The 27,367-nt window shown below is 39.9% G+C and overlaps 2 protein-coding genes across 2 annotated transcripts; one reads left to right on the top strand and one right to left on the bottom strand.

Annotated features, from left to right (window-relative positions):
- Positions 1–4,884: 4,884 nt before the first annotated feature.
- Positions 4,885–14,803, bottom strand: LOC145490812 (ADP-ribosylhydrolase ARH1-like). The gene is made up of 4 exons (XM_081469907.1): positions 14,731–14,803; positions 10,883–11,198; positions 9,006–9,234; positions 4,885–5,795 (listed from the first exon to the last, which is right to left on the bottom strand). Exons 2-4 carry the CDS (start codon positions 11,156–11,158, stop codon positions 5,239–5,241), a joined length of 1,062 nt encoding a protein of 353 aa, XP_081326033.1. The 5' UTR covers positions 11,159–11,198; positions 14,731–14,803; the 3' UTR covers positions 4,885–5,238.
- Positions 14,804–14,945: 142 nt separating this feature from the next.
- Positions 14,946–26,784, top strand: LOC145490809 (uncharacterized). Its single transcript, XM_081469906.1, has 2 exons — positions 14,946–15,249; positions 21,967–26,784. The coding sequence occupies exon 2, from the start codon at positions 21,986–21,988 to the stop codon at positions 25,103–25,105; it is 3,120 nt and encodes a 1,039-aa protein (XP_081326032.1). The 5' UTR covers positions 14,946–15,249; positions 21,967–21,985; the 3' UTR covers positions 25,106–26,784.
- Positions 26,785–27,367: the final 583 nt, after the last annotated feature.

Genomic DNA, 27,367 nt, shown 5'->3' on the forward strand with positions numbered 1-27,367 from the left:
TGAATTCATCACGTCCCCGGGTAATATATTATGTATTTCTTTTAGGTGTCAAGTTGTATTGTACGATTTGCCATTGGAATACTTAGACCTTTATAAATCCCTGGGGGCGGTACTCCTTTATATGGGATATATAAGTATGTGCGGCTCCAAAGGGTATGGATTTTCAGCCGTTCTGGTCATAAACAGGGTATCGATTTTAGCTGATTTTGGCCATTTTGGTCATAAATAGGGCATGATTTTTGCACTCTAGCCTTGATATGAGTATTTTTTTTAAAGAAGAAGCCACTTTTTCATCATTATCGAAAAGAAAATCAACAAAAGCCCTTTACAAATTATGTTTACGGTAACTTAACATTGGTCTGAACTAGGGAACTAATTATAACGCAGGTCTGAATTAGTGTTTTGATTTAAGGGTCAGGTCATAAATAAGGTTTCGAATTTTTGGTCAGCTCATAAATAGCGTAGGGAATATCGTAGAGTTCGGTCATAAATAGGGTAAGGGTTTTGGGAAGCGGGCCGCACACCCCCACCCAATGTTTCTAGGAGTACCCCCCCCCCCCGGTATAAACCGCTCCTTATGAATATCACACCACTTGACGCCTGCTAGTTTACCCGCCTATATTTCCAGCCTTGTGTGAAATAGCGTATAATATGTTTACGTATATATATTCTCTGAGTGGTAACTCGTATTCAGCGTGTCTCAGAGATGATTTGTCTTCTTTACTTATCATAGAATGTCTTCTATTCGGCTGAACGAAGCGAAAGTGAAGAGAAACAGTTCTTAATTCGAGGAAATTCTCTGCATTTCTTTGTCAGTATTCCAGAATTCATTCTGATCACGTCTTTGCGCACCGCATGACACTTGACCGAGGGACCCTGTCCGAGTGGAGGATGATGGTCTGTCCGCGGATGTTTTTTCTTTTTTTTTTTTTTTTTCGGTTTATTTTTCTTCGAGCGCGAAGCGTATCACCCATAAATGTAATAAAAACCATAAATGTAATACCAACCATAAATGCAATAAAAATTGACCATAACTGTCACAACTTTTAACCCCAAATGTAGTAAATCCACCAATCATAAATGTAGTAAAATTTGACCATAAATTATGTAATAAACTGAACAACCATGAATGTAACAAACTGCCTATTACCTAGCTCTGAGTCAAGGGGCCCACAAGCCATGCCATTCCCTTATTTATGGTTGTTCAGTTTAGAGAGAGGAGGCCAACGAAGACACCTTATTCCCACTCGTTTTTCTCTTGCTCGCCCGCTTCCTGGAACAGGCAGCGACAGACCTGCACGACTCCTATTGTGCGGCCACTGTTTTGTTTCGATTTTTTTCAAAGCCTTCAAGGCTTTGCTTTTACAACATGTCTTTAAGCGATTTTCCTTTTCTATAATGAAGAGATTTAGGGTGGCGGCTCCTTGAATCTCTCTCTGAGTAGTGGCTGGTTTTGTATTAAATGCCATTTGTCCGTACGTGGTTATGCCACAGGCAGCCCAAGCTCTCTCTATGAACCACACAAGCAACACAATATGGCACCGCGAGTCTTGGTTTGCCAACATGACCAAGCCGATTTCAACGGTCGTTGGGTCGCGGATCAAACGACACGGAGCTCTTCCATAGTTTTATCGTTTCACTGGGGACACGAAGAGCCGCCTGGCGTCGCTCGCAGGGCTGCGATTGTGTGGCTAGAGGATTGAAATGAAAGATCAACCTTTGCCCTTGAATTCTGCGGTGGATTTGTGGCCGTGGGTACATTTTAGCCTGGGATTTTTGACTTCGTTCGGCAGGCTGTTCCGAATGAGGTGTTTCGCCTTGTCCTCTCTTTATAAAGGGAAAACCGGAATTCAAAAAAGTCGCTTAAATCAAGTTCAATAGGTAAAATAACCACACCAGGAGCAAACACACGTATGAAATAGGGTAAGCCATTTTTATTGAGAATTTTCACTTTAACTATCTCCATGGATATCTTGTAGAAAATCCCATAGAAACCCTTATAATTTGATGCCATATTGTGTTGCTTGTGTGGTTCATAGAGAGAGCTTGGGCTGCCTGTGGTTATGCCTTTCAAATTTGGTAATGAAATGGGTTGAAATTGCGTGACAAAAAGTAGAGGTTTCTTGTGCGTTCTCGTTTTCTGTTTCAGAGCTTCTTTTCTGTCTTTACATTTACCTTCTGAGAAAGTCTTTTCTACCATTTGCTCAGGGTAGCCTCTCGAGATAAGACGTGTTTTGAAATCTTTAATATTCTCTTCAAATATGACCTTTGAAGAGTTCGTTCTAAGAAGCCTGAATGCTTCACCTTTAACTAAACCTTTTTTAACCCCTGCTGGGTGACAACGTTTGAAGTGAGTGTACTGAAAGGTTTCAGAGTAGGTTTAAAGTGTGTACATACATCGAGGATTCTTTCTTTCTCGAATCTCTTTCTCTTACAGACTTTTGTGTCCAAGAAGGTAGTTTCTATTTGCAATACTTCAGCAGTAAATTTGATTGTAGGGTGGTGAGCATTAACCTTCTCAGTGAAAAGTTCTATATCTTCTTTGTTTGTGATCCCACAAACTGAAGATGTCGTCAATAAACCTTTTCCACGCAAGTGGTTTATTTGTGTTTTGCCTCAAGATAGCTTGTTCTATTTTTGCCTTAAAAATATTGGTAAAAGCAACAGCCGCTTTCGTGCCCATTGCTGTTCCGTGTATTCGAAGATAGTCTTTTCCGTTTAATTGGAAAGAATTCTCTGAGCATTTCTCTTACAGACCTTACAAAGTACGTTGCTTTAGAAGGGTTTTGTTCATGGAATTCCTCGTATGTCTCGCATGAAGTGAAGTGAAGTGAAAGACTTTATTTAATGAGGGTGACCCGTGACAGTAACTTAAGTTACTGATAAACTTGGGGCCCTCAGCTTAAAATGCCTTCTCCTGTGGGATGATCGTGTAAAGGCTAGCAACATCCATTGAGACATGAAAGGCGTCTCTAGGAACCCTTGTGAAATGGTGCCTTTTCGGGTTTTGGCCCAGAGACCAAAACGATGTTGGAGCAATGAGTCCGCCAATTTGATTTGCGGGGCCCCTGTCCTCTCTGTGCAAAATAAGAGAATGGCAGGGCTTGTGGCCACTTGACTCAGGGGTAAATATGTAGCTTGTTACATTTATGATTAAACCGTATTACATTTATGGTTGTTCAGCTTATTACATTTATGGTCAAATTTTATTACATTTATGGTTGGTGAATTTATTACATTTGTGGTTAAAAGTTCTTACATTTATGGTCAGTGTTACATTTATGGTCAATTCTTATGTATCACCCATAAATGTAATAAAAACCATAAATGTAATACCAACCATAAATGTAATAAAAATTAACCATAAATGTAATACTAACCATAAATGTAATAACTTTTAACCACAAATGTAATAAAACCACTAACCATAAATGTAATAAAATTTGCCCATAAATGTAACAAACTGAACAACCATAAATGTAATATGGCTTAACCATAAATGTAATAAACTGGCTATGACTTCCAAATCAAGGGGCTACAAACTTGTCATTCTCTTTGTGCACTTCTTACTTCAGGACACGGGCCTCTTGCATCAAGTTAGTATTTTAATTAACCCAGAGACCAAAACCGAAGAAGTTATAATTATGGTCTGTGAACATTAAGGAAGTACCCAAGTATGATTAGAAAGTCTATATACCAGAGCGTTTGAAGTGCTGGTGGTTGATGATATTCCATCCATTTGAAAGAGATTGAGGTTCTCTTTATTTACGCCCACTCTTGAGTGCCTCATTAATTCCTATATATACATTCTGGAATTCTGGAACGAAACGGACTTCATCCGGAAATCACACGACAGACGGATTTGTCCGGAATAAGGTGTACTTTGATCTCTGGGGCCGAGATTAAGAGTCCGTTGTCCGTATTATAGAGGTGTCACACACACTATGTCACTCTTTATAGCAAAACCTTACTGGACCTATACTTTGGGATCTAAATTTCTTTAGTAAGTTTGGTCTCGTTAGGGTGTCTCGGGAAAAACCGCGATATTTCACGCCGTATGGGCCTCGTTTAGGACTGCACACAAAGAAATAGTATTTTTGTTTCTTTAAGGAGTCAGGCCTTTAGGGGTCTTACTGAAAATTTCAAGTCAATTTCACGAAGAATGAGAATGGCAAGTTTGTAGCCCCTTGATTTGGAAGTCACAGCCAGTTTATTACATTTATGGTTAAGCCTTATTACATTTATGGTTGTTCAGTTTGTTACATTTATGGGCAAATTTTATTACATTTATGGTTAGTGGTTTTATTACATTTGTGGTTAAAAGTTATTACATTTATGGTTAGTATTACATTTATGGTTAATTTTTATTACATTTATGGTTGGTATTACATTTATGGGTGATACAATTCTGCCTCTGCTGTGTTATTCTCACTCGTTACTGTCAGCTTCGTTCCCAACGAGCTCTTCTTCCGCGCCCGCTGGAGCGAGAGAGAGGGGCGGGGAAGAAGAGAGACCTGACGCGCGAACTGCCTTACTCGTCCCAGACATCTCCGAAAGCTATGTTTTAGCCAACGAAATGGCACAAAAATACGGACTGTTTCACTGTCCGCTTTCCTTGTCTTGTCCTCTTCTTTTTGAGCGCCATCATTCGTTGTTTCATGACTTTGAATCGCTATGTGCACATGTGACCAGTGCTGTATAGTCGAGACAGTATCCACACTAATATGCTTGAATATAATGCTAGTTTCCGTCTTCCAACTTTGTCTTTGGCTAATTTCAAACTCCACTGAACGTAAGCAGTAAAAAACACTTTGATACAAGAAAAATGAAAATCTCGATCAACTGGAAAGATGGCTTTATAGGATTATAGGCTCAGTCTTATAATTTCATCTTAGTAAGAAAGTAAAACTTTATTTAGCTAGGGTGGCCTATTCAGCATCACGGCTGGTGTCCAGAGGGGCCCTGGTAATAAATATTACAATCATAAAAATCTTGTACCCTATTCCATTGTATAATGATATAATCAACGTATCTCTAAGGTGTCACATTTGTGTAAACAAAAATTGGCAGTGCTGTAGTTGTAGCGTTCACAGATGTCAAATTTATCAACTGCCACAATCATCATCTTCATCATTAAAATGTATCTGATAATAACCTGTTGTGGGTGTAATAAGTAGTGTCATGCAGAATTGTTATCACCATCGTCATTGCGGTTTGCCACAAAGCTTTGGCGGTGATCTAAGCGAGCTCTTGAGCCTTGGCAAACAGTTTAGCAGCTGCTATTTCGATCCTTTTTCTGTATTCCAAATTGTTGTAATTACCCACAGGAACCTCATCCATACCATACATGGCTCCCCACCAAGCTGCTGCTATCACTCCTGTGCTGTCACTGTCACCGCCATGAAACATGGCTCGGCTACAAAGCTCTTCCCAGGATGCCCCTGCACCTAGGAGGGCGTCGTAAGCGATCATTGGTGCATCATGACCACTGGCCCCGCCCCACCCGTTGAAACTCAGTGATTTGTAGAACACGTCGCGTTCCTTAATAGGGAAAGGTTCAGGAAATACTGGGTCACTGGTACCTTGAAGAATTCCACGGAAAGAGAGATAGCTCGTCCAGGCCTCAGTGAAGTAAGGCCAATGCTGTTCATTCTCCTCGACATCACGATCAACCTCTTTGATGTAATCCATTGCTTTGGGGAGGGTGGACAAGAGTGCTGCACCCCACTCCCTCACGGGTTTTCCTTGGACAGCAAATGATGTGAATAGGGCAGACGCCAAGGAACCGAGGTAGCCTGGTACAAACAAAGCAACAACATGTTGAACTGTCTTGTATAACCTGAGATGTCCTATCAGATACAATCTAATTTTTTACATCCTAGCTCGTATCCAATTCAAATGAAACCTTTTTGCACAAGTAACCATGAAACTGATCATGAATGCCTGCATGATTTGTGGATTTACGAGATAACTTATCTCCAGATAACATATTGACAACAGATCCTTACTGATGTCAATGGGTGAGAATGATAAACCCTGAGAATAGCGATGGCATTTTTAAAGTCTGTGTTGGCCTTAAGTGTCCTAGTTTTTCTAGAGCATTAAGCTACTAAGAGTATTTCTACTCCCTCATAGATGAGATGCTAGCCCATCACGGGATTTTCCAGTACCCATTTATACACCTGGGTGGAGAGAAGCACTGTGAGAGTACAGTGTCTTGACCAAGAACACAACATAATTACCCCAGCCAGGAATCACACCCAGACTGATCAATCCTGGGTCCAGCGCGCTAGCCGTTACGCCACCACACCTCTCAATATTCAAAATTTAATATGACTTTTGACAGGTTTGTTTACTTGTAATTGTATTGACAAACAGTTTACCTTATTAGATAACACCTTAGTAGGTGACTGATCTAAGGACAGATATCTTTCTGCCCTTAGTTTGGCTAGCTACACACAAACAAATTAGCAAAGACCCTTTAATTGAGTTGTTACATTAGGCTATCATTTATAGTGTATCGTACAGCATCACTTGGGTGATCACACAATGCTCTCTCGCCAGCCCTTTCTTCCACCGTGGGAAAACGACCTAAATAAAGTAAGTACAATGCTCTTTCCTGTAAACCTAATGACCCACATAATTGTTACAAAAAATAAAACTTAAGCCACTAAGAAGTACTTTTAGCTTGGAAGATAGCTTCAAGATTTAATTCTTTCTATTCTAAGGACTGCAAAGGGGAAAAATGAAGGTCCAAAAAAAAAAAAACTGATACACTTATTAACCACCCATATCAGCAACATTGGCACGCTTCTTATGGAATCTTTAGTCATTTGCCGTTGTTTCTCTTAGAAGTGAGACTCCCCTCACTTATGAAGAGGTAATTTGGAATAATCGAAAAATTTTAATTAACAGTAAACCTGTATTCTACAAAAGTTGGCTTGACAAAAATATAATACAAATCTAGTATCTCCTTCGAGAGGATGGTAAATTCCTTTAAAAACTTTTGTTATGAGTTTAAGCTCAAAAGGCCCTTCACCCTCTACTTTGGTCTTATTAATTCTATATCAACTTCTTGGAGGTTAGCATCTGAAAATCCTCCTTCGTGATGCTAAGAAAATGAGGAAAAAGAAGAAACCATTTCCACCAAATATGTGTACAACTTGCTGTTGAAGAAATTCTTCATACCACCTTCTGCTGAAACTAAATTCTTAAAACATGGTCTCACTCCTGAAACAGTCCAAAAAGTGTATGAATAACCTTTCCAGATCACATATGACATTAAAATAACAATGTTTCAATATACGATTATACACAACATTCTCACAACTAAAATGTCTCTTTTTAGAGCCAAAACGTCTGACACACCATGTATGTCCTCAATGCTTAGCTGATACACACTCCCTAGATCATATGTTCTTACGCTGCTCTTCCATTATAGCCTTTTGGAAAACTCTTCAAAACTGGTGAAAAAATATAACGAAAAAGCAGCTAACATTATCAAATAGTATGATTTTATAGGGTGTTTTCACCACAACGGAACACAGATACTCTTTGAACTATGTGCTTCTAATTGCAAAATTTTCTATATAATGCAGCTGCCTACAAAACGAAAAGCTCTCTTTCGACAGTTTTCTCATACTTCTAAAAGAAAATTAAATATATGGAAAGAAATAGCATTTAAAAACAAGTCTATGACTGCTTTCCAAGAATCCTTTCAGCATATCATTTAACATGCATTGATGAGGTGGTTTCTTTGTTTTGTTACCAGTAACTAAGCAAATGATGTAAATAGTGTCTATGTTTTTTTTTTGGTCAGTAATATAATGCTTACCATATTGTACATATGTAGGAAGTGCAGCATTAGTAGAGCTGCCTTTTTGTTCGAAACTTTAAAACAAACAAAAAAACTGGACATTTACAAACTATATTGTTTTAGCTATGTAAACTAAAGGATGTAACTAACTATCATATTGTTCTGTAAGTAAGTATTGTGCTGTAAAATTATTATTTTCCTCTTTTTATGTTGTTTAGTTTTTCCTATGTATATTGTGTTTATAAATTAATTTAAAATTAAAAAAATCAATAAAAAATAAAAAAAAACAAAAACAAAACAAACAAAAAACAAAATATTGGCATGCTTGGATATCTCATATTAGTATCACCCAACTAGTGGACTAATGCAAATCCTGCATTTTGATTGGCTACGCTACTAGGGGACTATTAGTAATAGTCATCAAGTAGCGAAATTGGCGCCATTGAGCATGACGCTTTCTTTTGTTTTATTTCCAAATAAATATTTCTTCAACTTGCATTTGCTAACTTTATTATCACCTTTTCTGTCCGACTAGTTGGGCGATACTAAAACAATTAGACCCTTCGCCCTCAAGGGCCACGGGTCAATAGCCCATTCGGCTTCGCCTCATGGGCTATGGGTCTAATTGTTAATTATGCCCTAAAATTTCCCATCCAACAATCATCAATGTCACTCCTTACAGTGCTGTGGAGGTGATCAGCTTTAAGGAAGTGATACTATCATTGTTTTCTTGCATAGTTGATATGAATTCTTGCTAGCTCAAGTAGAAACATTATTTAAGCATTTCTTTTTTATTGATTCCCACTGGGATAATGTATCCCTTTATAAGCCACTCCTTGCGAAAATCACATCATTTGAAGATGAACAGTTTAAACAAAGGCTATTTTACTTTAAGTTACTATATTTTTGTTGTTAACCTTTGGCTTGAAACCGTTAGGATTCTTTGACTGCTTATCTGTATTTCACTGTTTTTTTGTAAATAAATGCAATTGCTAGCAGTTCCCTCCACAGACTGATGGATTATTTGTGTCTTTACTCATAACAGAAATAGTCTCTATTTGGCTGAGCAACATGAGAGAGCACAAAGAAAGCAGTACTTCCTAAATGATGTAATCCATTATCATGCTAACAATTTGACTGTGAGCAAATGAAATGAATAAAGTAAAGCACTTGTGAGTAATGGTCATACCAGTTGGATGATTGTGTGTCATTCGGCCACTTTCTACACTAACAGCAATCAGATCTTCAAGCTTCTCTGGTGAGTGGTACAAAAGACCAATACACATGGAACGCATGGCTGCACCACACCCACCCCCTCTGGGATTAAATGGCACCACAAATCCTTGGGGTCGTCCAGGTCTCAGATGCGCACAACTTGATAATGTTGTGTTCCCTGGTGCTCGTCCTGCCATGTCAGACTACAAATTAAAGTATTTTTAAAAAAATTAAACAGTCATTAAGAAACATTTTTTCAAATTAATTATTATTATTGATCAAGACACATATGGGAGTTACAGGCTGAGGAAAAATTCCAGACTAGAAAGAGTGTTCAAATCAATAAAGTATGAACACAAAATCCCTCTAATAGAAAAGTAAAGTAAAGTCTGTGCAGGGTTGGACATTAGCAGTTGCCCGCTCACCCAGGCAAGTGTCTAAAGTGTCGGGTGAGTGCGAATCATGGACCACTCACCCATTTGGCAAATACGATTTTGCTGAGAAAATCTCAGAACATAAACTTACCATTTCTATTTTATAAAGCTTTATATTCTGAACTGTCTAATAAATAGGCACTGAAAGGCAACATTGGGCTTCGAAAATAGACAAATATGGCTTTCTCTTAGTGCTAATTACGTAACGCATGTACTTGTACAAAGCAGTACTGTTGGTCACTATCAAGCCATTGGTGATCAGGTAAACATGGCACCCAAGGACTGCTCCTGAGAAGAACAGACATGTTTACTTGCAAACTACAGGGATCTCATGAAGATTCATCAATAAAAGAAGTGCCTCCATTGTGTTTTCTTGGGGTTTAAGGTCTTTAAATAGAATTTTCCTTTGAAGTAATAATCTTTAGTCTGCCACGTGTTCGATAATGTTGCAAGTGAATTGTTTTCCCGTACTTTCCCAGCATTCTGATTAATGTGTGTTCTCTCTATAAGTTTAAAAATGGAGTAAGCTGATCATGGCCAATATGTGGAAATATATTTCTAAAGTTGATGATGAGAAAAAAGAACGAAAAAGCCCTGAAAGCTGCCCCTGATATGAGGGAATACAACAAGACAAAGGACCAGGAAGTTTTCTATAAATGGCAAGTTGGCCAGACGTGGTTTAAGTATGATGAGGAGAGAGGAATGATTAGCAAGTGGTGTGTTGAGAACAAACAAACTTTGGTCGCATAGAATGTTGTCGGAGTCGATTTGATGGTAAAAATAGTAAAAATAAAAGATTAGTAAAATGGTTGGAGAGATGAGTGGGGAGGGGGGGTAAACTTTTGGGCAAGTGAAAACTGGTCCTGGTGAGTGCATTTTAAGGGTCACTCGCCCAAATGGCGAGTGTTCTCAGAATTAAGTGTCCAACCCTGCTGTGTGGGGTCAAGTGGTCCTAACAACCAGAGCTTATCTCAGTTTCCATAGCATTAAGAGAATAGGAGTATTTCTACTTCTCCTCCCTCCTGGATGGGATGCCTTTCCATTGCAGGGGTGCCTCCAACATTAAATTCCCTTGAACTCATTTATAGACCTGGGTGGAGAATGGCACTGTTAAAGTATACTGGTAGCATCCTGCCCAAAAACACCATTCAGTGACCCTGTCTGGTGCTCACATCTGGACCACTAGGTCCAGAGTGCAGCATGCTAACCATATGGTCACCATGCGTCAACAAGCAAATGGCTGTTAGTGTACCAAAAGTTAAATGATGTAATGTAAAATGTAAATGTAAATCTTATTTATAGTTGTCATGCACTTAGCTATACAAGCACTAAGCTTGGCTAGTTTTCAGGCATGCCACTGAAACAAAGAAAACAAACATTTCAAATAAACATACCATAGTTAACATAGCCATCTTACCATACTTTCCTTGTATTTTGAAGCAATCTTAAGAAACAGCTCTTGACGTGTTTTCCATGACGACACAAGAGCCTCTGCAGTGGCAAGGTGCAAGACAGTATCATCACTCACAACCCAGCCTTTAATATCAATGTTCTCAAGTCCGCCAAAGCTCTGTAGCTCTTGGTGAATAGCCTCTCCAGAGTGACAGAATTCCCACTCGCCATTCTTGTAGCCCAATGCATCCCCCACTGCACTGAGGACCATGGATGCTTTGAACTGATCAAGTGTAGGCATTTTGAATAGTGGCTGTTAATGATTGATGAGTCTTTTTAAGCTGAGGGAAAGGAAGCAAAATAATTATTTATTACTTTTCTCCTCTGGTGTGCAACTATTTATTAAGTTAGGCACAGTACTATCCAGTTCAGCCTATGCAGCAGATATTTACCAATATTGTTTATTTACTAGTATATATCTAGGGCTCAAAATACGTTTTGTACAGTTGACATCCATAGTGTCTAATTGAACTACACTGTAATACAGTGATGGCAAAGGACTGTTAGATATCCACAGAAATTGTTTTGCATAGGGATGGTAAATTGTGACAGATTGTATGGAACGCCAGAACTGTCTCATAATACTTTTTTTATTATATTGGGTGGTTATGTCATTATATTTAGTATTTATGTTATTACATTCAGTGATTAACTCATTATACTCGGTGCTTATTCCATTATACTCGGTGCTTATGTCTTTATATGCGGTGCTGTCTTCATTATATTTGGTGCTTATTCCATTATATTCGGTGCTTCCCTCGTTATATTCAGTGCTTTCTTCGTTATATTAGGTGCTTTTTTCATTATATTTGGTGCTGTTTTTATTATATTCGGTGCTTTCTTCGTGATATTCGGTTCTAACTTTGTTTGGTGTTTTCTTCATTATTACGGGTGCTAACACTATTATATTCGGTGCTCTCTTCCTTATATTCGGTGCAAAGACCATTATATTCGGTACTTCCTTGTTCGGTGATTACTTCATTATATTCGGTGCTTTCTTCAATATGATCATCACCAGTCCTCGCAAGGGGCCGTACAATTTGGAGGTAGTCTAGGGAAAGCCGGGAAAAATGGGTGTCATGAAAACTCAGACCCCGAAACCTCAGACCCCGAAAACTCAGACCCCTCAAAATTAAAAACTCAATTGTTATCACCTGAATTGCTCTATGGCCACAATGGGGCAAGATGTTTATCTTCTCCGGTTTATGTTGTCCCGTTGATCAAACGGTGAAAAACAAATATTTAACTTCTCAGGTTTATCGCTGTCGCGTCGGTCAAACAGTGAAGAACTAACAAGGTTTAGAACAGTAGCCAACACTGTTTTTCAAAACAGACCTTTTTTATGCAGTCGTATGCAGCAAAAAAATGTGTTGTTCTCTGAAACATACTCGTTTGATCGCAATCTGCTTTTTGAGTTTATGTGTGTTGCATGACTGTCGGCACGTAACCTGCAGAAATTAACAAAATTTAGAAAAAAAAGAAAAAAAGAGTACATAGAGATAGCCATGTTTGCATTCCAACTTATAACAGGAATAGTGAATATTTCTTACAGAAACCAGTAAGTTTCAAACCAAACACTTCTATTTCTTTTTTTTTTTTTTTTTTCTTTTCTTTCTTTCATACCTCCTGGATTAGTTAATTATTAAATCTGCCTCGTGGCGGGGCCTTTGCGCCAGTTTTCAATTTTCGTTCACTCACATTTCGAGACCAGACATCGTGGTTTAATCGGTTCGACCTTCACATGCTTTTTACCTGTTGACTTTTTATGTGCCGACAGTCACGCAAGGCACATAAACTCAAAAAGCAGGTTGCGATCAAACGAGTATGTTTCAGAGAACAACACAGTTTTTTTGCTACATACAATTGCATAAAAAAGGTCTGTTTTGAAACACAGTGTCGGCTGCTGTTCTAAACCTTGTTAGTTCTTCACTGTTTGACTGACAAGACAGCGATAAACCTGAGAAGTTACATATTTGTTTTTCATCGTTTGATCAATGTGACAACATAAACCGGAGAAGATAAACATCTCGCCCCATTGTGGCCATAGAGCAATTCAGGTGATAACAATTGAGTTTTTAATTTCGAGGGATCTGAGTTTTCGGGGTCTGAGGTTTCGGGGTCTGAGTTTTTGTGACACCCGTTTTTCCCGGCTTTCCCTAGACTACCTCCAAATTGTACGGCCCCTTGCGAAGACTGGTGACGATCATATCGAAGAAAGCACCGAATATAATGAAGTAATCACCGAACAAGGAAGTACCGAATATAATGGTCTTTGCACCGAATATAAGGAAGAGAGCACCGAATATAATAGTGTTAGCACCCGTAATAATGAAGAAAACACCAAACAAAGTTAGAACCGAATATAATGAAGAAAGCACCGAATATAATAAAAACAGCACTGAATATAATGAAAAAAGCACCTAATATAACGAAGAAAGCACCGAATATAACGAGGGAAGCACCGAATATAATGGAATGAGCACCGAATATAATGAAGACAACACTGCATATAAAGACATAAGCACCGAGTATAATGGAATAAGCACCGAGTATAATGAGTTAATCACCGAATATAATAACATAAGTACTAAATATAATGACATAACCACCCAATATAATAAAAAAAAGTATCATAAGACAGTTCTGGCGTTCCATAGATTGTGTGGATTTTTAATTTATAGTGTCACTTTTCCTTGGACAATCAAGCATTGGATTTCTAATATTTTCCATCTATTGACAGCAAGAAATTATGCCTCTCTTGAAATGAACAAATACCTGCAGGGCAACACGCTACAGCGCTGCGCTAGGTGGGGATATATTTGATCTGACTTTACCCATGTTCCAGGCGCTACGGTGGGGATTTTAACCAAAAATTCTTCTGACAAGTCACATGCCACACGTATGACCAGGATCCCCACCCTCCTCAGGCTTAACACTGATAGAGGCATAACAAAGAGGATCATTTGTGCTAAAGGCATTTGCAGTTGAGTGTTGATCGATACCCTCAATCGATACCATTGATCAACATTTTGCTCAATACTTGATTGATATCTTGATCGGTACTCAATCAACATCCCAATTGATACTCAGTCGACACTCAATCAACTGTTGATCAACAGTCCATTGATAGTTGGTCGACTGCCACCTGACTCATATGCATTGATTGAAAATTAATGGACTGTTGACCGACTGCTGACCGAGATGTCAATGGAGTGTCAATGGAGTATCAACCAGGGTGTCGATGGAGTGTTGGCTGAGTATTGATCAAGTGTATCAATCGAAAGTATCAATTGTCACTCCACTACTGATGACTTTAGTGCACATGATCCAACAAAGATAGGCAACATCCTGGCTGAATCCATGAAGAACACTCTGGAAACTAAGGTTTGGTTATTGCTTCTGCCATATAATGAAATTTATATCATACACATGTTCCCAAGGGAATTCTCTCACTGGAAGACACCCTGAAATTGCAAACCCAACAGATTTCCTTTTCAGTGGGGCTTCTTATCCTCATTTCAGACAATGCATTTCATTATTGTTCACCTTTCATTTTCACTCACTCTTGAAACCTCTACGTAACACCTTAATGTACTGTGGCACAAACATTTTGCACGCTTTTTGCTATTCCTCGAATGCAACATTCTGGTATCGGTATATGCTTTCTGAAAGCTGCACACTTCTAAAAGATCTCCACGGAAAATCTCCTTTTACCAGCTTCAGCAACTTTCCGTTTCTCTCTTCAGTGCAAGACTAGCGAAATTGAAACTACACGTTTGTTTTCTCCTATCACTTGACAAAATTTCCCCTTACCTGTAGACTAGTTCAAACCTTGCATGACCTAACTCTCGAAGAGAACTTTCCTTCTTCCGTCAGTAGCACTTAGGCACGTCAATTATAATGAAGACTGGACCGAGGAAAAGTTTCTAAACCGAACTCGATCCAGTCTCTTGTTCGTCACGCAATCCCGGTAAATTTGTCTGACGAAGGAAGCTAATTTTAGGATCAATAAACGAACTTGAGCCAGAGGGTAAGCGTACATTTCTTTGTAAAAATTGGCAAGTTCATGATCCCATATTTCATGAGTTTGTAAAAGATTCTTATGAAATTTCTCATATTTACTACATTCGGGGTAGTAAATAGATCTATGGAAGTGTCTTTTTGTTCACTGAATTATGTGAAAAATTGTTGATATTACGTGACATCGGTATCCACAGACAAAATCGGAGTATGACGGAAGAGAGCGGATGTAATATTCTTTCCGTCTGAACTTAGCTGGAATTTCAAAGACGACCTCTCTAAAGAGTCAAAACAAGTCACCTTCTTCTCATGGTAAGTTAAAATAACCTGTCAGATCAAGTATCAATGTTGATCACGTTTCCTTCTCCATCAAACTTCAAGAGTACGCAGTTATGCCGCATGTGTTAGTCGAAGTGATCTCACCGTACTTTAGTATTGCGTATTGTTTTGGATCTTTCCGTATAAACTGATAGTTCAACATGACATGAATTTCTTCATTTCTATCACCCTAACCCGGGCTGTATATAGCGAGGCGAAAATCCTCGGTCCTTTCGTTATACGTGTATCGATGCAATGTCAGACGGCGACCATCTCAGACTACAGGCGGCAAAAGACTACGTGTAGTTCCTCTTTCGCTTTTAGCTTTTTCAGAAGTTAGATCATTAGGAAAAGTGCTTATGTCAATTTTTTTGTTCAGTACAGATAATCAGTCGCCTAGATAGCCAAAGTAAGTTGTTGATGTTTACACTAGTTTCCGGCCGCCATATTGGTGCACCACAGAGGTGCACCAACATGGCGTTTCCATGCTGGGCTCTGTAAATTTCTGCGAAACATTTCGACAAATATCTGCAGTCTGGGAAAACACACAAACCTAAAACTTGGAGAAGTGTATTCTCTATCTATTTCCTATAAGATCACAATTTCTTGACTTTATTCAGTGAATGGTTTTCGATTTATTATTATTATTTTTTTAATTGTGTGACAGTGAAAACGATCTATAGATTGTCGAGGAAAAGGTTGTTGTTATTCATCGTGGTAGATGCAATAATAAAGGGTATTATCGTTTGTCTCACGATGTAGTCACTTGAGATGTAGATCGCGACGTTTCGACTGCTTACTGCTAGTCTTCTTCAGGCGATAAGGTCGACTGATTGCACGGTATCATTTATATCACAAAGGTCGGCTGTGATTGGTGCATTTCGATCCTCCTATTGTTCCATTATTCCGGCGAGTAGCTGTTCCCTCAGTGGTCCGCTGTTGTACCGTTCTCCTGTTGTTGTGTTTCTTGATCGTGGGTATCCATGCTTCAGGAATTTCAATTCCACTATCCCTGTTGATGTTGTTAGGGTGAAGTCTTATGTGAATAGCTTCCTTGACCCTACGTGTGTACCAGTGAGGATCTCGATCAATAAACTTGACCTCATTCCAGATAGGATAGTGGCCGGTCTCGTGGGTGTGTTCAGAAACGGCGGAGGTCTGGGTTCGGGCGAGTCGTATATCCCTGTCGTGTTCTTTGATCCTCTCCTGCATAGATCTCCCTGTTTCCCCGATGTAGACTTTGCCGCACTCACAGGGAATCCTGTAGACAACACCATCTTGTTTAGCCGGGTTTATGGTGTCCTTTGGTCGCACTAAGTGTGACCGAAGTGTCGTGTCGGACTTAAAGACGGTGCGAATGCCTTGTTGTTCTAGGCAGCGGCGGAGAGACTCCGATCTATAGATTGTGCTAGCATAATTTTCAGCATAATTTGGAAAAATGAGCATAATTTTTGCCCTTTTTGTAAAAGTAGCACCGCTAGCATAATCAGCTTATTTTAAAAATTTTTTGAAGGGAACATTACTAGAGTCATTACTTGCTTGGAGTAAAAGGTTGATTATTTTCAAGCTCTGTCCACGGTTCAGTCTATTTTCAATTTTGCAATGTCTGGGGGGAGGGGAAACTGGGGAGAAGATTGGCACAGTACTGCATCATTCGTCGTCTATACGACTGGGTACACAGGAAGTGAGACTGTGGGTCCCAGTTTCCGTATTCACAGGCAACAAAATGGCGTCGAGAAACTTACACATGCGAGAGGAAGAACAGCCACCCGATAGGCCAGAACCCGCTCAAGCAAAGCAAATACAAGCAAATACAAGACCAGGGGGCATCTCATGCGTTCTTGACAGTAAATATATAATTTGGAGCTGTTTTGTGTTTTTTTTTTTTGTTTGAAAAGTATACTTAAAGAAAAAGTAGCATAATTTTCAAAAACGAGCATAATTTGAGCATAATGTAGAAATAAATCGGGCAATGCTAGTAGCATAATATGCCACTTTTACCAGCACAAGTGCCTCCTCAAAGGTGAGCCTGCTTGCAGGCTATGCATGTGCACTCCGGTTTTCCTCCCTTCACAAAACCAACATCTCCGAATTCCAGTTCGACCAGTATAGAGGACCCGGATGAAAACAAGCTAAGGCTGATGTGGCTTCCTCTCCAAACATTGTACTACGATTATCAGTTGAGTAAGGCGGGACGAAAGTTTGGTCACCAAGTTTTAACGTAAAAATCTTGTTGTTGTCACGAGCAACTGGCTCCGTATCCATTGGTAACTTGTCGGCCTTTGACGTCATTGGCAGCAAAGCGCGCGAAATTGTAGGCGACGCGACAGGCGACCAACGGCCGTTGATATTGTTACCAATGGAAACGAGGTAAGTTGCCCGTGACAACACCATAATTTTAAGGCCAAAACTTCGTAACCAAACTTCCCTCGTGCCTTACTCAACTGATAATCGTAGTAATTTACGAAGAGATCACGTAATAGTGGTCATGACTATAAGACTTTGTAAGGGAATATTTACGAATAGGAATACCAGAAAGGTCTAATAAAAATGCCTTATCTTACTTCCACAGTGTTTTGCTTGTCGTCTGTTCGCTTTTTCTGGTGATTTTAATAGCGAGTTATCGTTTCCTTTAATTTAGAAGTAGGAACTATCGGAAGCGATGTTAGACTCGTGAAAACCGCTTCAAATTAGCAGAAAAAACGAACAGACAACGAGCTAAACACTGTGGGTGGGAGTACGATAAGGCATTTCTATTATTAAGAGTTTTCTAGTATTTTCTTCCCCTAAAACCGATCGTAAATATTCCCATACAAAGTTTTAAATATAATTTTGCCATGATCACTATTACGTAAGAAGGCCATCATCGCTTACAGCTGGAGCTTGGGTTCCCTGTGCTCAGAACAGAGTCACCAGTAGTCACTTGACTAAAAGCCTCATAAGGGGTTTTGGGGCTCATATACGGAGGGCTCTGTATCTACAGGGGATGCTTTCCACCGGAGTTTTCCATTATCTGTAAGGAAACAAATACACGAAGAACAGACATCATTGCATGGAGTCCTTTGATTTAACAACTGTTGCACACTTGAGGCGGGGGTTAACATGAAGGCCGTATTTTTGCTGGGTATTATGGTATGAATGCAAATATCTCGTTCACGTTTCAAGCAGTGAAAAATCTCTTTGCTCATTTCACGTAGCTACGTTTTGGGCTGTTTTGTAAATTTTTTGGTGATTTTTGGGTAGATTTGGGGATAACTAGTTTTTCTCAAAGGATTAGTAAAATTTATGGAAATAGGAAACTTTGAAGATTTGATGTTGTTTTAAAATCAATTAACCTTGCGGGAAGGGGGCTTGGGTGCAGTAGGTACCCGAGTGCACTACGCAAAACGCGTCGTCTTTACGTTGCCTGTTTTTTTAACATGGTAAAAATATATTTATGGTTTTGCAAATCTCATGCTATCCTTGTGGTGCCATTCTCTCAAGAACAGAAGCAATTTGCTCTAAACGCATGCGCAGATTAGTTAGCATCAAAGTCGACTATATGTGACGATAAGTTTTTTCGGTAAACTACTGTGACGATAAGTTTTTCCTGCAACACTGTAAATTTCGGACTGAACGGACACTTGAACTGACAACTGGGGGAATCTAACTCTGGAGAGCACTGTTTGGCTGCGGGAACGGAAATTCGTCACGATTTCCTGGTACACGAGGATCTACTTCAATGGTCTTCACTACGGACGTCAAGGAAGAGTCATAACTGGTCCAACAGTAGTTTATTCTGCACTCTAACGTCGAGGGTGAAATTGACATACTCGGCGGAGTAACCGCTGTAGAATCGTAATGATGTAGCCGATGTAATCGAAAAAGCTTTACAAACGTACTTGCTTATATATCATCCTTTACACGTCAAGTGTTTACAATATGCTAATGTAACTTCAGGTATACAATACGAGCGGAAAGTACTTAATTAAGATAGCGAATTCTAATCAACACCACGAGGCTTCCAAAATTAAAAATAGAGTGCTAGGATTAAAATTACACAGGCTGAGATTAAGATAGAACAAACTTAGCAAATTAAAAGTGAGATACTTAAATTTGAAATTCTGAATTGGTGTTACCGACAGCAAGGAAAACTTATCCTATGAATAGAAAGCACTAAAACTCCATTAGTGACAAGCAGTTCAGCTGGCTAACTTCCGAGGAAACTAATAAAACTTCATTAATGAAAAGTAGTTCAGCTGGCTAGTTTCTGAGGGAACGGAAGGTAGATTTTAATAATAAAAAGAAACTCAAATGACCCGATAACGAACTACTTGTTTTCTAAACGAAAGTTAGTGAAACAGCGTTGCACACGCTCAGGTGTACAAAGAATCGGCAAAGTACAAAGAAGAACAAAACTTAAGATTTCCAGTAGTTAGCTGAAAAGAGGCTACTGTTGGGTTTTTTTTTTCTATAATTTTCCAAATAATAAAGAAATGTCTGTGCAATGGCGAATTAACTCATAACATATATGTTAGGTGAATTGAAAGATACATTTCATAACATATAAGACGCATGTGTTCTAGCATTGCTAGTGTGATAAACTCCGTTCTCGAGTTCAGATACACGGTTTTTTTATTTTTTGTAAAGAGTGATATCACACTCTCGTTTTTGCTGGGGGTGGCAGTTATATTTCAGGTAACGTCAGTTCTCCTTTTTTAGTGCAAAGAACGTTACTGTGACTGCGTATCTTCTGGAATCTTCCCTAGCTCTATTCAAGAAACGTCGTCTGCTGTTTTATAACTATTGTGTGTTTGCCAGGGTTGAAATAGAGAATCGGAACATATTGCCTCTCCTCAGCAGCTTGTTTGTTTCCTCTTCTATGAAAGAGAACCCAAAGATCATATTCAGCCGAAACATTCCCGCGTTAGTTACATGTAAAACTAGTAAATGTGTGACAGAAGAAACTTCGTTATTATTGCCGCAGACTCCGTGGCACTTACTGAAACCTCCAATTAATTTCATCAGTCGATTAGGCGACTCGCTCACCGATTTGGGATATAATTTCGGTCGAGTAAAGATCTCTACCTTCAATACTTCTCGTTGAAACGCTCCTCAGTTGTATTACTCTACTGGTTTGATGTGGTCTTATTGTTTACACCAACTCGGCTGGCAACAGAATTAGAACGCACTATTCTGTGATTCGACGTGACTATTTGATAATTAGATTAATTCTTGTTTATCGGTGAAATGAAAATTTACGTTTTGAATGAAACAAAATCGTTCCTCTTCGATTTTTCAACAGATATTTAACTTTTATATTCCATTTATCTCCAGCAGTAAGTTAAAAAAATACACATCTTTCTTACATTTTCTTGGAAACAAAGGTATCTTGTTGCATACATTGGCGAGGAAAACAAAAGTATCAAATTACAAACGTTGGTGTGAAAAGTAATGCTACAAAATGAACGAAACTCAAGATAAAATACCGCAATAAATTTAAAACCGTCTTGACAAACGGTAATTGTAAGTTATTTTTGGGCAAAACACAAACATGAAACATACACACGGCTAAGATTATGTCATATCAAGTTTTTGTCCGCTCATATTCTGCAAAGAGGAAAAGGCCTAGTGGACTACCAAGGGAGAGAGCAGCAGGAGTGAGGACTTGCGTGACTATTGCATCAGAGCCGTAAATTACACTCTGCACTATCTGAGATTTTCTCACTAGTTTTCCTTTTAATCCCTTTTTAAACTTCCTAAAATTTCACTTAAATTTATGTGTACCCAGCCGTAAAACACAAAACAATTTCTTGAATGGAGACTGTAAAAAATAGATTATTCCTCACTCTACGTTTTCTGTGAGAATTTTTTGTGGACCTGTTAACGTTAAGGACTAATACCCGGGAGAGGTTTTTTCTTAGATTCGCTTATAAGCAGTGGCGGGGGGGACTAATGACCAAACTTTTACGGTAGCTGTGTAGGTCGCTGAACTGCATGGCCGTATAGGTAGCGAGGTGGGAGTGTTTGTTGTACACACCACTGAATATGACTGGTAAACCCATCAATCAATCAATCAACTTTATTTAGAGAGGGTGGATGGTGCCTTCATTCACTGTTGCTCTCTCCTCCGCAGGTTTCTTTCGGGTGGAGAGAATCCGCTGAACGATATGAATGCAGGCGCAAGATTACGATCTGTAGCGTAGATAAACCATGGCAAACAAACATACGGTTCCAACAACGATTTAATTTACGGCCTCTAAGCAACTTCACTTTATATCACGGTTTTCTTTTCGACTCGACTTAACCTTCTACGGCTACTGCTAAAAATCCTCACTGCTTGTTAAACTCCAAAAAAGGAAAAACTGTCAATCAAAGACAAAATCTGATTCACTCTCAAAAAAGGACATGATCACAACATATTCAATTACTTGACGCGTGACGCTTCTCAAAATTGTCCATGATCCATTCGACTTTGCGCCTGCACTTACCTCGCACAGCGGTTTTCTATAACAAACGTTTCGAACCTTTGCGGAGGAGAGGGTCACTGTTGTGTTTGTTGATAAATGTAACCAGGAGATCATTTGGCAAATTGTTTTAGGATCTTTTCCTTCCCTGTCCAACGATGTGACTTGTTAATTAACCTGGGCATCAGGTCTTCCTTCGGAAAACCTGAAACTCAGGCTAGATGTTTCTCCAAACAAAGTTTAACAGCTCAAATTTCACTTGCAGGTAACCGCATAGGGTAAACATGTCAGACAAGGTTTTCACATTGGAAGAGCTCAATTATTTCCGTATCTGTTACATCACTTCCGACATCATCAGGGATGGTTTACAGTCAGTGTTCAAAGAAGAATGGGACAGAATTCATGGATGTAGGCTGGGTCCATGGGAAGATACTGCCAAAAATGGGCAGGACTTTTTTGACATGGAATCACCAAGAAGCCGAAACAAAAACAAGAGATTTCTTAATATCATGCAAAACGGAAACACCAGCGAGTGGGATTGTGCATGTCTTTTTTTTGCAATTCTCTTTTCTGACTCACTTGGACCTTTGTTGCGTCCTACAGTTGCAACTAATGTCGACGATTTAAGGGATTTCCGCAATGGGGTTTTTGCACATCTTTCACAAGCTAGGATTTCTGAATCTGATTTTCAGGCTAATGTACAGCTGGTCTCAGATGCCTTCAAGGGTCTTCATCTTGACACGAAAGGACTCCAAAAAATAAGTAACCAAGGGAGCTTTCCAACCGGGGAAATTCAAGAGCTTCAAGAGCAAATTGGTGTCTTGGAGGAAGAGGTACAGGCTAAGCCCAAATCCTTTATGTTGCTTCCACTGAAGCCATCCCATGAGGTTACCGAACGAAGTACGGAAGTTGAAGACATCATGCAGAAGTTCGTGGATCTCCAAAGCAAAGTTCAGGAAGATGATTCAATTGTGACAATTTATGCCTCTGGCAACCCAGGATGTGGCAAAAGTCTGATTGCTCGGGAAGTTGGAAAAAAATTTTATGATAAAAACGTGAAAGACAGTAATCAGGACAAGCGTATATTTGTGATGACTTTGAATGCCGAAAGTGAAGAGTCGATGCTAAATTCTTACAAGAAATTTGCCCGTGAACTGGGAATCACAGAATACTCACTGAGCACCATAACTGGTGCAGACTCAAAGTTGAAGCCCGATGAAAAAATTGCCCACCTCAAAACCCTTGTTTCTGCCAAAGTGCAAAACTATTCTTCCTGGCTGCTTGTATTTGACAATGCAAATGACCTGAAAAGCATTCGAGGCTACTTCCCTGATGAAGACTGGGGAGGTTGTGGACAAGTTCTTGTTACAACACAAGACAGTACCAATCTACCATTTGCTGACCCCATTTGCCAACATGTTTCCCTGAGTCAGGGAATGCAAGCCAACGACGCCTTGCGTCTTCTGAGAAGTATATGCCAGTTTTCATGCCACGATGAGGAAGATGAACACTCAGTTTTAAAGGCCTTAGATTACCAGCCTTTGGCCATTGCTTCTGCAGCACTCTATGTTCGTTATCTGCGTGATGCAGGTGCAACAAGCCCAGTTCCTAGCAGTTTCACCTGGAAGAGCTACCTCAAGAAACTGGAAATGGGGAAGCGGAATTTGACAGAAAAGGTCTACGAAAGGACGAGCAAGAGCTACCCGTTGTCGATGACCTCAGCTGTCTCGCTGGCATTACAGAAGCTGGTCCAGAATCACGTATTTGAACACGTGGTTCAATTTCTAGCTTTGTGTGCTCCAGCACCCGTTGGCCTTGACATGATAGTCAGTTTTGTAACCAAGCAGGACCCAGACCTCGACGAGGACATGACCGCTGCTGAAATTTCCAGGTGCTCTCTGCTAATGCAGCTTCCCTCAGAAGATAGTTCAAGACCTTTAATAAAGGTGCACCAGGTCGTACATGATGTCTTCAAGAGCTACCTTTTTGACAAACATGGTAAAGAAAAGGCCTCAATGATCTCAGTGATGTCGTACATTGAGACGTTTGCCACGTTTGCTGAACACGATCTGCTTCAGTTTGACTTGGAGTTCCATTTCTTATCCCAGATGATGGCTCCTCATTTGAAATCGCTCAGCAGTCACTTGGAAACAATGTTCATCTCGGCACTCGACATAACCAGTGATACCAAATGTTTACTGCGAAATGCTTTCCTCAGTTTTGGCGACGTTTGCAGGAAACATAGTTACTTTTATGCCGCCAAAACGTATTTTGAATATGCCCTTCAGATTTGTAATGATGAAAGCGAAGATGAAGATGAAGGCATTGTCCGGTTTATCGCCACAACTAGAAATAATCTAGGCGTTGTCTATCGTGAGCTAGGGAATTTTGAGAAAGCTAAAGAACAGCATCAGAATGCTCTGGCTCTTCTAGAACGCCTTCAACTAGAAAACCCCACTTCGGAAGTTGCGGATTCCTTGAACAAATTGGGAAATGTTTTGTACAGTCTTGGCCAATTTCAAGAGGCGAAAGACTACTTCCACAAGTCTCTAAAAATAAGAGAAGAGCTTTATGGTAACGAGCATGCCGATGTCGCTGCTTCACTTTGCAACCTTGGAGTTATCCACAGTGTTCTGGATGACTTGGAAACTGCAGAAAACTTTTTCCAGAGATCTCTTGCACTGAGAGAAATTATTTATGGCAAAGTGCACCCAGAGATGGCGGATTCTTTGACCAATCTTGGAATTACGTATGGCAAACTCGGTCTCTTTGACAAGGCGATACAGTACCACAAGCAGGCGCTGGAAATGAGACAAAAACTTTTCTTTCCAGATCACATGATGATCTCCGAATCTTATAATAACCTCGGGCTGGCGTATAAGTTTGCTGGCCAACTTCAAGAAACCAGAATTTGTTACGAAACTGCATTGCGTATTCGAGAAAAGATTTTAGACAAGGAACATCCAGCGATAGCAGGATTACTGAGCAACCTTGGTGTGCTCTATATGGACTTGGGTGAATTGGAGAAGTCCAAAGACTTCCACTATCGTGCCCTGCAAATCAGGATCAAAGTGTTGGGAGGTAACCACTGCAAAGTGGGCGACTGCATGCTCAACCTTGGCTTGGTACACGAACGTTGTAGTGAGTACGATGTTGCAGAGAACCATTTTCAGCAAGCTGTAGATGTCTATGCTGGTGTGTACCCAACCAGCCACATGTTGTACAAGTCTGCGGTTGAAGGATTAAAACGAGTTTCAGACCAAGTGGAGACACTTCATTCTCATTATGGACCTGTTGAATCCGTCGACTACTATTCAATGACCAACCTGGGCTCATCAACTCGCTATGCGGCAAATCAAGGAGAGTATCGTCTGAAGGCTCGCTCTTGTTGTATGATCTTGTAACTTGCTTGACATACTGCCCAAAACACTGTTAATTATTGACCTATTCGGCGACTCTTGTCGCACCACTGCGTGACTAAACCAAAATTAAAGTAATAGTACCGTTCGTTTTGATCAACGGTGTTGCCGTCGTTGTTCACTGCTTTTACGTCTACTTGGTATCCCATGTTGAAGTCAATATCACTCAGTAGGTAGGACCAAATACGAATTTGAGTGGACGTTTCACAAATCTTGGTGCGGAATATTGACGAAATAAGCTAGCTTATCGTTTTAGTACAGGGAGTCAGTTGCGGTCTCTTCAGGGAAGTGTTAATAGGAGGACCTTCCTAGTTTCTCGTTAGCGTTGGGAGGGAGTTGGTAAACAAGATATGCAGCTCTCGTGGTATTGTAGGTCCTGTCCGAGTACACTTGTCATGATCACTTCCCTTAATAGTAATAAACGTCACCAGAATTGAAATTTAATCGTTTTTTTCGACACTTTGCTTACGTACGGCCAAAAGTTGGAGTTCTGCAGATGAGTTTATATTTTCCCTTGTTCGTCATCTGAACACTGAGTAACTGAGTAGTCTTTCCAATTAAATCTGGGCACACAACGCTTTCCGATGATTAGTTCCGCAAACACAAGCTTAAAGCATTGCAGTCACGAAACCCATCATTTTCACCACGGAATCTGTTTGCATCTTCAAAATTTTTTGACGCGAATCTCGTCCAAGTATATGTCTACGACTCTATTCAGGACCCACAGCTTTCTTCGAAGAATGATCGATGAGCGTGCCAAAAATACCTCCAAGAATAGCCCAGTCTCGTTGGCAGAGGCAGTGATCCTTCGGCTCTTGCTGATCGAAAACGTGCGGGCTCCGGAAACGAGATTCAGAATCGCCCCGAGGACAAATTAAATGTAAGCCCATGCTTGGACGTTAACGTCATACTCCAGTTTACACGCAAAATCATTCAAATTTCAAGCCATGTCTCGAGCACCTCCCAGTCGTAATACAGGTCCCTTTCCCGATTAAGAGGGACAATCTGATCAAGTCACATATTGTGCAATTACAGCCGGCTGATTGCAAGCTATTGTAGTGTACATTTGTAATAGCCCCCTCTTGGGTAAAGTTTGATATCGGGCACAAGCTACAACAACTCACTATTTTTCTCGATCTTCTTGCGATACTGCAGTTTCATCAGATGGTCAAGAAACGTAGTTGGTATATGTTTTTGATTAATTTGCAAAACATATTTTACGATGTTGAGGAACAGCGACTATTACATTACACGGCACGTGCACAGATCTTACGTATATGAAGTAGGTCCGCATTAGGACAAGGTCCTTAGATGCCTGTCGGTGGCTGTAAACACAACCCAAAAGATATAGGTATACGTGAAGTTCGTCAGCGTGATTAGTCCATGTTTTGCAGAATGCGCCCAAAATTGTCTCGCTTGTGTGTTGCCCTGTATTCTTATGCAAATGCAAAAAGTTGTCTGTGAGATGACCTGACCTGATTGGAGCTTAGCGTTGTTCATATTGCTTGTCAAACCAGGAAAACGCACTGTCAAACAAGTGAATGTTGTTTCATAACATTTCCTTAACAACGAAATAGTGCATGACTCATGGCGACATCGTCAGTCATCGACGCCGCGGCTTCAACTCCTGTTGGTGCCGCAGTCCTTTTCTTTTATCATCCGTTTTCCACTTATGAGGGCCTACTTCACAAGGTATAATATTTTATTAGCTATCAACCATTAGCATTGAAAATTGATTTTCCTACTCTCGTAAATAATGAATTGGTCATATAAAAGACTATAACGTCGTGTTCATACTAAGCGAACTTGGCAAATGAAATCAAGCCCCTTACGTTTCTTGGGAAGAGTTTTAGTTTGCGAATTCTTGCAGAGATGACCGACAAGATCATCCATGCCAGGTTTCCAGGCCGTCACGCGGAAAGCAAATTTGTGTGATTACAAGTTTTTTAGGCCGCTTAAGTCGGGGGTACACATGAATTTAAGTGAAATTTTGGGAAGTTTAAAGAGGGATTAACTGGATAAAAAGGGGTTTGGAACACCACCAGACAGTTGATGGCCCCCAAACGGGCACCCCGGGTTGGTGGGCAACCGTTTGGTGTACGTCTACCAATTTCTAACTTCAAATTCTAATTTTAAAACAACATCAAATCTTCAAAATTTCATATTTCCATAAATTTACTAATCCTTTGAGAAAAACTATTTATCCCTAAATATACCCAAAAATCACCAAACATTTACAAAACAGCC

Source organism: Orbicella franksi, chromosome 6, assembly GCF_964199315.1.
Source record: "Orbicella franksi chromosome 6, jaOrbFran1.1, whole genome shotgun sequence".
Taxonomy (NCBI): Eukaryota; Metazoa; Cnidaria; class Anthozoa; order Scleractinia; family Merulinidae; genus Orbicella; species Orbicella franksi.

Coding starts and splice junctions, on each gene's coding strand:
- LOC145490812 (XM_081469907.1), bottom strand. CDS start 11,158: ATGCCTACACTTGATCAGTTCAAAGCATCCATGGTCCTCAGTGCAGTG. Junction 9,235..10,882: donor CAAAATACAAGGAAAGTATG/GTAAGATGGCTA, acceptor TTTAATTTGTAG/TCTGACATGGCAGGACGAGC. Junction 5,796..9,005: donor GACACACAATCATCCAACTG/GTATGACCATTA, acceptor TGTTTGTACCAG/GCTACCTCGGTTCCTTGGCG.
- LOC145490809 (XM_081469906.1), top strand. CDS start 21,986: ATGTCAGACAAGGTTTTCACATTGGAAGAGCTCAATTATTTCCGTATC.